This window comes from Carassius carassius, chromosome 24 (genome assembly GCF_963082965.1).
Source record: "Carassius carassius chromosome 24, fCarCar2.1, whole genome shotgun sequence".
Classification (NCBI taxonomy): Eukaryota; Metazoa; Chordata; class Actinopteri; order Cypriniformes; family Cyprinidae; genus Carassius; species Carassius carassius.
The window spans coordinates 795,001-805,000 of record NC_081778.1 but is presented as its reverse complement, the minus strand read 5'-3'; the positions used below and the strand labels follow the sequence as shown (position 1 = coordinate 805,000).

General features: G+C 37.0%; 2 protein-coding genes and 1 long non-coding RNA gene across 3 annotated transcripts in view; all 3 read left to right on the top strand.

Moving 5' to 3' along the window:
- LOC132103537 (doublecortin domain-containing protein 2-like) overlaps positions 1 to 7,114 on the top strand; it is a 21,800-nt gene extending 14,686 nt beyond the window's left edge. Inside the window, exon 9 of the mRNA XM_059508652.1 lies at positions 7,050 to 7,114. Within this exon, the coding sequence (XP_059364635.1) occupies positions 7,050 to 7,114 (65 nt within the window). The remainder of the gene's footprint in view (positions 1 to 7,049) is intronic.
- The window catches only part of LOC132103542 (uncharacterized), a 206,026-nt gene that overhangs the window by 98,433 nt on the left and 97,593 nt on the right, over positions 1 to 10,000 (top strand). The gene's annotated exons all lie outside the window — the stretch shown is intronic.
- LOC132103539 (cilia- and flagella-associated protein 251-like) overlaps positions 9,924 to 10,000 on the top strand; it is a gene marked incomplete at its 5' end in the record, with an annotated part of 422 nt that continues 345 nt past the window's right edge. The window contains one exon of the mRNA XM_059508653.1: positions 9,924 to 10,000. This exon is cut by the window's right edge and continues 345 nt beyond it. Coding sequence (XP_059364636.1) covers positions 9,924 to 10,000 — 77 coding nt within the window.

Sequence of the window (10,000 nt, the reverse complement as noted above, 5' to 3'; positions counted from 1 at the left end):
CGTTGCTGAGTAGGTGGAAAAGTGTATGAAATCACACACTCTCTGAGTAAGTACTTCTTTTAAATTTGAAAAATGATTTTCACTGGCATTCATGACTCCTCTCCCTTGGCCTCGTGGGATGGTAAAGTGTCTATCGGGTGCACATTTCAGAATCTCTCCGGAAGTAACAGTCTTCACTGGGTGGAATATATTTTATGTGTAAACATATTCTGTTGAGTTTTAGAATCTCTTCTTGTTATTCAATGAATAAAGACTCTGATTTCCAGGAAAGTATTTAGCACGGTCACGTCAGGTGGTGATTTGAGTGAGTTTGACAGAATCAACGCAGTTACCAAATGGTAACAGTGAGTCACTTTAACCATACTGAATTGCAAATGAATGAAGTTTCCAATGTCTGTGTTTGATTCCTTCATGCAGCATATAGGGTTACAGAAGCAGGGAGTTTAGTGCTCTGTGATGTAATCTTCAGTATTACTAGTCCTGTATTATAGCACTGGTTGTGTTCAGGTGTGTAGAGCAGTGTTCTGCTTATTTCATTTTCAGGATTTGTAATAGTCTGTTATTTGAAATCAGACAGAGAACATACAGATCTCAGTTGAAATGTAATATTGGGTCAAAAAAAACCTTAAATGATAATTATTAATACAATTATATTTACACCTTCTTCCAAAATGTCAATGAATCATAAAGACTGTTTTGAGTAAAGCTCAGTCCTAAAGTGCCGGTCTCGACACAGGCAAAACATTTAGTCACTCTTGCATTGATAAATATTCCTCTTTGATAACTAAACCGTCCATTAGAAGGCAGGAAGTGCCGTGCTGGAATATAAAGCTATGTGCATACATTTGAATATCAATGATTTGCAGAGGATCTGACACCATTAATGAGGGAGTCTAACAGATGGCACAGGTGTTAAGTGAATGTAGGGCAAATTCTCCAATCACATGGCATCATGAAGTCAGAGAGGCTGAGGACGTGTGGATGTGTTTGAGAGAGAGAAGGAGGAATCGTACTCCAGTAATGACAGAGAGGATCAGAGGAGTGTGGAGCGCTGATGGCTTTCACACTTCAGTATCTCAGGGCTCCTGCTGACAATCCATCCACAATACTGTAATAATGCTGAAATAGCCCATTAAGGTGCCCCACTTCACTGATCAGACCGCACGTGTGTGTGTGTGTGTGAGGTCCTCCAGCTCCTCTGAACAGACTGAGATGTGACAAGTGCTAAAGTCTTGCTCGCTTCTAATTAGATCATGGCCTGCAATGATGGCAGTAATGCAATATCTGAACCAGAGCCGAGAGACAAGAGAATAAAAGAGGAGCCAGATCCTTCTTTAAATGTAGAAATCTCATTGTCTTGTCACATTGTTTTTTCCTTATTCTGTGTTTGATTTTGTTTTCTGTGTCCAATACCAGTGTGATCTCATTTGTATTTGTAGATAGACATACTGAAACTTTTTTATTCATTTATTTTATGTTAATAATATATTATTTCTTAATATTAATGTCATAGGTAGACAAAGGATGTACTGTGCATGTGCAGGTACTGACGTGAAGTCTGTCATTTTTATTATTATTATATACACACTTCAGCTTAAAAAATAATTTAAATTCTGTCATACAAATAGATCAATTTATTAGTCTCATCTGGATTTTATTTAAGTTAAAATGTGTAAACAATGTGTAAAAGCACATATCCTTCATGAATGTTTCTGAATTTTTAAATGAATTGGTTGAGTGAATCATTCAATGACTCACTCATAATGAAAGACACCTGTCTAGGGTCTAGAATAGAATCTGACCACTTTAAATGAGTCATATTCTGTTGCTTTGTGGCCTGAAATGAAGACACAGTTTTTGTTTTATCCAGCTGTATTTACTCTGTGCAACTCATAGCATCCAAGTGAAAGATAAAATGGCAACATGTCAAAAAAAACCAACCCTGTATGAATCAGGACGTCGCTCACAGTGAATGAAGGAGAAAAAGCTGAATGTCTTGCATGTCCTCGTCAGAGTCCAGACTGAAACCCTTCTGAAAGCCAGTAGAAAGACCTGAAGACTGCAGTCCACAACTGATCTTGAGCAGCTCTGCAAAGAAGAACGTTAGTAGAGACAAATCCCAACAGACTAAAAGCTGTACTTAAAGCAGAAGGTGCTTCAACAACAGACTGACACAAGGGTTGAGCCTTTTTCAACTCAGATTCTGGTTTTCATCTTTGATTTTTTTCTTTTTTCTGACAAGTTAGTTTTGTATCTTTCACTTGGATGTTATAAGTCACTAAGAGTAAATACAGCTGCATAAAAAAAATTAAAAAAACACGTGTAAGTCTTCATTTTAGGTTGCAAAGCAACAAATGTGATTATTTTAACTACATTCGTCATGTTTTCATTGTCATGTTACATTCTGTGCCAGTGACTGCCATTCATAACTCTTCTCCCATGGCTTCATACCATAGTCAAGTATCCACTGGATGCATGAACATTTCAGAATGCATCACATTATCCAGGTATTTTTCACCTACTGCTTTACACACACAAAAAATGGTGTAGGATTGACTTTTTTACTGTACTCACTGAGAAATTGCTAGTAAATTTCACAAATAATTTGGAATAAATGCCAAGTACGGCTATACCCAGCTGAGAAAGACCAGAATCACAACATTATCTATCTTTAAATGGTGTATGAAATATTCATGTGTACAATTAAGCCTCGGGCTGAGTTTGCATTTGCTTTAGGAATAGACCCCTGGATATATGATACTTCAGAGGAACTTTTTCAGAACTGTGTTGAAATTCTTCTGAAAAAAGCTGATGAACGTGATTGGCTGAGACGGAGACCTGTGTGACAGTTGCTGGGCGGAGCTTGGACGATTGACTCGGTGGGTTTGCTGCCCGCTGGTAACAGTGCTCTCATAGGAGTGTCCTGTCTGCCTCTGACAAATCAACAGGAACACTAGAAAACACTCCAGCGAATGAAAGTCAGCACTGAGGAGGAGGAGGTGGTAATCAGTGCCATTTTTTGAAGTCCTCGCACCAAAAGCATGGTAGTTTATTTTTGTCAGAAGTGGCAAATTGCTTTCCCCCAAAAGGCACTGGCGCCTTAAAATATTCCCAATTAAGCCTTATTGTGGAGCGATTCATACTCATTAAACAGTGTGAAAGCCATTAAAGTCTGGAAGTCCCAGCAGTGACTTCTATTGTGAAACTGCTTCTTGAGAGCTGTGCTGTCATTCAGATTGGCTGAATCAGTGGTCTGTGCTCAGGGGTCTGATCTAAATGCTGTGTGAATTTGATCTCTATGTTGAGAACAGAATGATATGGGATCTTTTACATTGGGACTTACAACAATCATTCAAATACTTACATGCATACAGTGTACAGAAGCAGGATATCATCAGTGTGTTTCTTTGCCCTTGTGCTTAATAACAGTATAGCAAAGTGCCTCATGTTGAATAGGTTTCTTAGATCGTTTGCATCCTTCTTGAGTGACTGAAGGTCACATGCTTTATTTTAACGGCACCATAGAAGCTTTAGTGGAAGTATATTGTTTGGCAGATATAATGAAATGTAATTGCGCCGTCACACTGTCAGGTTTTTGTAATGATTAGAAATGATCTGTTTTAGAAACACAGTGCCGTTTTGGTCATTGTTGAATTTCAAGGCTGTCATCTCTTTAGAAATCTAGTCTTTGTTGGTTTTCTCAGATCCTCTCCTGTGTGCACAGTCTTTTCAACTTGTGGTTTTGCGGTGAAAATGAAAAGCTGATGTTGGTGAGGTCAGTGGTGAAGCCGGCTGTTTGGTTGAACTCTAGTAGGTGACAGCGTTACAGTCCTGTTTTTATGACGCCGTGTGCTTGTGCTACCTGTTAATCTGGCTGTCAGCATGTTAAAAGCTGTTTTTATAAGCAAACAACGTGAAAATGAAATGTCACCAATGCCCTATAGATTGTACTTATTTTGATAAGGAGCGCAGCCCAGTATATTAACCCCTAATTAAGTTTAGAAACACCTTGAATGATCTGAATGCTAATAATATGATATAAATTGATTGTTTTTTAGTTTGTTTTGTTCATAGAATATATGTTCAAACAAAACAGTAGCACACACACACACACACACAAACACAAACACAAAGTGGCATATTTGTAATAGTTGAGTTGTCAATGTGAAAAGATGGATTTCTAACTCATAAAGTCGGGTTGGGTCCAAATATGAAGATGCAAGAACATAGGAAAACTTTTGAACAAGGTTGTTTCAGGGTTGTACAAATACAAGTGCAGTGCAACCTCAGAAATGTGTGATTAATCTGTCTGTCATACATATTTCATACGCTCTCGGTGTTGATGGGGTTATGAATGTGATTGGTTGCCTCGGGAGCAGCATGTTTTCGTCCTCATTTGCATAAGAGCAAAATCATTTAAGGCTTGTGATGCCATGCATGTGCGTACTAATCGTGTTTGAACATTTTATTACCATATTCTCGATCACGCCTGCTGTTATTGATTTGCACCCGGTTCTTTATGTGTCACGTGATGTAAGAGTGGAAGTGAAGCTGAAGTCACGACGGCTCTCATGATCTCGTGTCGTTTGCCGGGTAACATCATGTCGATGAGAGAAGGCTGTTTCAGGCCTTGGGAGGTCTTTATGAAAGTAATCCATAAATAGCTGATCTAGTTGCATGTAAACAGCAGGACTTATATATATATAAACTTTTTTTTTCTTTTTTTTTTATGGTTGTAAACCTTATACCTATTAAAACATTTAAGGCTTTGGAAGACCAATGCTTTTTTTTTTTTACTGGTCAGTTTTGAGATTTTGGTTTTCAATATCATGACTACTTTCAGACTAGTGGACTGAAAACATGAAATACACACTGAATTGATTCCTATCAAATCCATATCATTAGAGGCGTTGTTTCTCAACTTCAGCAGTACTTACATAAACCGTTCCTATCTGTATTCTGAAGGCTTTTTCAGAGGGGTTTGCACATATTTCATTTACACTGATTTATACAGCATTTCACTCCTAAAAACATGGTGAAAATGTATTTATGATTTATGAAGTGATAAAAAGAGAAATCCAAAATGCCCTCTGGAAAAGTTTTACGCTAATATGCCAACAAAATCAGACAAGAATTATGAACCCGACTCTATCCAGGGTTATATTAGTTAACTAAAACAATAAGCCCATTATTATTATTATTATTATTTTAAATAAATGTTAACCTAAACAAAAAATACATGCATACATAAAAAGCATTTTATTTGAGCTAGTTACCAAAGTAACATTTCTCATTTTCATTTATTTTATCTTGATGTACTAAAATAACTAAAACTCAAATAAAAAATTAATAAAAACTATATAGACTATATATACACAGACTAAAACTATATATTCAATAATAATAATAATAATAAAACTGACAAAAGCACAACAAAAACTAAAATTTAAATGAAAAGGGAAAATGTATAATTCAATATATATTTTAAAACATCAAAAACTATAACAGTATTTCAAATATGCTAAATATGCACTTGAAATATTTTATTCAATGTTCAGATTTATGTTCTTGAAAGTTACAGAAAATTAGTGCATGTCTGATTAGATAACGTATTATTTGCATATTTAAACATAACATTTTTGAAAATAAAGGTCACATTTTAGTTTGGGGACCAATTCTTAATATTAACAAACTATTAACTATAACTCTTGCCTCAGTAAACTCCTGATGTGCTGCTGATGAACAGTAAGTGTAGGTCTGGGGTTTAAGGGTTAGGGGATCTTAAAGACACACTTGAGGGTTGTTTGGGGTGGTACAGCAGTGCTAGCATTGAATAAACCTGTAAAGCCCTGTGTAGTTCTCTAAAGACTCTCAAACTCTCTCTTAGTCTGTTAGTTTAGTTGGGAAAAGGATTAAAAACAACAGTAAAATCAGTGTATTTCCTGAAGATAACATGATTCTCAACCGTTTGGCTCCATGAGCAGTGTTTAATCAGTGAGATATACAGGTTGCTGACGAACAGCGGTTGTGCTGGAAATGCAGTCTCCCTTCTATCCGCCGCTTTAATCAAGGCAGGTTTTAAAATACTTTATTTAATTTGATTTAGCATTTTTATGAGACGAGCCCTTCTCTCAATCACATTTAACTGTTTATTGTTACATTAGCGCTCCTGCTTACAGCCGGGGTTTTGGACTACAGTTAATAAATGTGAACCATTTCCATAAAATATTCAAAGAAGCCCATTATTGCTACGCCGGCTCATCTCCGCTGCTAAACTTCAATCAGTTTTGCATTTGAAATGCATTAAATGCCTGGGTAAAACGCTATCATCTGCACAGCAATATTTTTATAGCCGCTATTGGGGAAAGCGTGAACTTATATGAGGTGCATTAATTCTGCTGTTTAATTATTCAGAGTGTATTGATTTCACACACAATCTTTGGATTTATTACTCATTAAGTATTTAAAACACTTGTGTAATTTTCTTGTTTACTAGCGAGTACGATGGTATGACTGTAAATCTCACAAACATAATTACACAGAAGCGTCGAAAGCTAATGGTCATTTTAACAGCAACTCTGTAATTAATTCTTGAGAGGTTTTAATAAGAGTGTGATGTACATACATGCTCCTTTAAGACCTGAGACTTTATTTACCACATCTGAAATGTGAAATATACTATGATCATATCAATCATTGTTTATTACATCAATAAAACCACTGATTTATAATAAATGAATCAAGGAATATATATATATATATATATGTATGAATAACATATCTTGATTATTATTATTTTTAATTTACTTATTATTATTATTATTATTTAATTCTTTTGATATCTTTATTAACACAGTTGAAAGAGTGTGCAGCAACCAAAGCCATCTTTCTCTGTGTTTGTAACTGAAGTTTTCATAAATGCATTGAATCAGGATTTGGGTGTGAGATCACATGGTCAGTGTGTGAATGTGAATCCAGCTCTGTAGTGTGAATCCTGACCCATGGATGGCGCTGGTGTCTCATGTTTGCTGTGCTGTGTGTTTGTGCAGATGATGCAGAGGATGGAAGAGCAGAAGATGAGAAATCTTCACCGGTTCAGCAGGTGAGGAGCTAGAAATCAGCTGCCTGTGCTAAAGTAGTGAAGACATCTGTCTAAAACAATGAAGTCAAACGTTTGGACGCAGCTACACTGAAAAGTGTGTGTGTGTGTGTGTGTGTGTATACTATGGAGATAAATCAGTAGCTAAACTCGAGAGGTTGAAGATCTGAATGTGAGAACTTGTCATATTAATATTTGTATTTGTAAGTTAAAATTTACACTCACAGCTCTGATGTGAAGAGTTGAATCTTTCAATTTGCACACACAGACAATGATCAAAACACCCGTGTAGATTAATAGTCACAAATGTGTAGAATGACATTCACACAAAGAAAATGACATACACACATGTTTACGACATATTTACTTTTGCACTTTACTTCAGTTTCGCTGCACAACGTCAAGTCGACCATTAAAATGTCTTCATTCGCACCAAAGCCCCGCCCCCAGCTCTGCTCTCTCACATCTGCATATACAAGTGCACAAGTGAGTTTTGCAACAGAATACCGCAAAAAGAGTAGCAAAAGTCAGAGCGCTAGGATTTGAACTTGTACTTCCAGATCTGAGAGGTTGTAAGTGCCGACTTGACGTTGTGCAGCGAAATCTACAACTTCCAATTCAAAACACGGGTGTTTTGATCATTGTCTGTGTGTGCAAATTGAAAGATTCAACTCTTCACATCAGAGCTGTGAGTGTAAATTTTAACTTACAAATACAAATATTAATATGACAAGTTCTCACATTCAGATCTTCAACCTCTCGAGTTTTGCTACTGATTTACCTTTATAGTATACAGTATATCAGAATCAGAACCAGAAAGAGCTTTATTGCCAAGTGTGCTTGCGCATACAAGGAATTAGTTTTAGTGACACAAGCTTCCAGTAAACAGAGACAACAACACACAGACAAAAAATAAAATAAAACATTTGCAAATAAATAAGTGTATAAACAATTGTGCTATAAATGATAATGGAATAGAATTGAGTAAGATGCAGGGATGTACTAGGATGGAGGGGTAACATAAATATAAGGATATTGCACATTTTTATTGTATAAGTGAGGAACTTTTAACTGTTCATGAGGTAGATTGCCTGGGGGAAGAAACTATTCTTGTGCCTTGCTGTTCTTGTATTTGCAGCTCTGAAGCGCCGGCCAGATGGCAAAAGTTCAAAGATGGGGTGACTTGGATGTGAGGGATCCAGAGTGATTTTCTGAGTCCTTTTCCTCACTCTGGATGTGTACAGTTCTTGGAGGGTGGGCAGGGGAGCACCAATAATCCTTTCAGCAGTCCGAACAGTTCTCTGTAGTCTTCCAAACCAAACAGTTATTGAAGTACACAGTACAGACTCAATGACTGCTGAGTAAAACTGTTTCAGCAGCTCCCTAAGGCAGGTTAAACTCAGCTGGCCAAGGAACTACATATATATATATATATGACCCTGGACCACAAAACCAGGCTTAAGTGAACATTTTTCAAAATTGAAGCTGAATAAATCATCTTCCCATTTATGTATGGTTTATTAGGAGGTCACTATTTGTCTGAGATGAGAACTATTTGAAAATCAGGAATCTGAGGGTGCAAAAATAAAATCTAAATGTAAAAAAATCATCTTTAAAGTTGTTCAAATGAAATTCTTAGCAATTATTAGCATATTACTAATCAAAAAATTAAGTTTAGGAAATTTAAAAAATATCTTCATGGAACATGGTCTTTACTTAATATCCTAATGATTTTTGGCATACTGTAAAATAAAAATATATAATCGATAATATTGACCCATACAATTTTTTTTTTGGGCTATTGCTACAAATATACCCCAGTGACTTAAGACTGCTTTTGTTCTCCAGGGTCACATACACACACACACACACACACACACACACACACACACACGCACACACACACTGGTGGCCAGAGTTTGGATTAACTGTCATAATTTATTTGATCAAAAATGCATTAATTTTCTGTGATGCTCCGCTGTATTTTCAGCATCATTCCTCCAGTCTTCAGTGTCACATGATCTTCAGAAATCAGAATAATAACATTTCTGATTATTATTAATGTACAAAAGTCGTGCTGCACAATATTTTTGTGGAAACTGTGATGCATTTTATTTCCAGGATTCACAGATGAGTAGAAAGATCAAAAGAACAGCATTTATTTCAAATAGAAATCTTTTGTAACATTATAAATATCTTTACTGTCAGTGTTGATCGGTTTAATGTGTCTAAATTAAACTTTTCTTTCTTTCTTTTTTTATGTCCGTGTATCGCAGTTTCCACAACAATATGCATCAGGGCGTCACAGACTAATCTGAGATGTTGTTTTATTAAGGGGGCAGAGGAGACCAGTCCTGATGCAGACGACTCACTCACAACAGAAAGTGAAGCGGCCCGAAACACAGAAGAATCACCATGTGATGGAGAGGAAGAGAAGAGACCAGAGGAGGAGAAAGAGGAGGAGAAAGAGGAGGAGGAGAAAGAGGAGGAGAAAGAGGAGGAGGAGAAAGAGGAGGAGAAAGAGGAGGAGGAGAAAGAGGAGGAGGAGAAAGAGAAGAGACCAGAGGAGGAGAAAGAGGAGGAGGAGAAAGAGGAGGAGGAGAAAGAGGAGGAGAAAGAGGAGGAGGAGAAAGAGGAGGAGGAGAAAGAGAAGAGACCAGAGGAGGAGAAAGAGGAGGAGAAAGAGGAGGAGGAGAAAGAGGAGGAGAAAGAGGAGGAGGAGAAAGAGAAGAGACCAGAGGAGGAGAAAGAGGAGGAGGAGAAAGAGGAGGAGGAGAAAGAGGAGGAGAAAGAGGAGGAGGAGAAAGAGGAGGAGGAGAAAGAGAAGAGACCAGAGGAGGAGAAAGAGGAGGAGAAAGATAAGGAGAAGAAAGAAGAGGAGGAGAAGAAAGAAGAGGATGA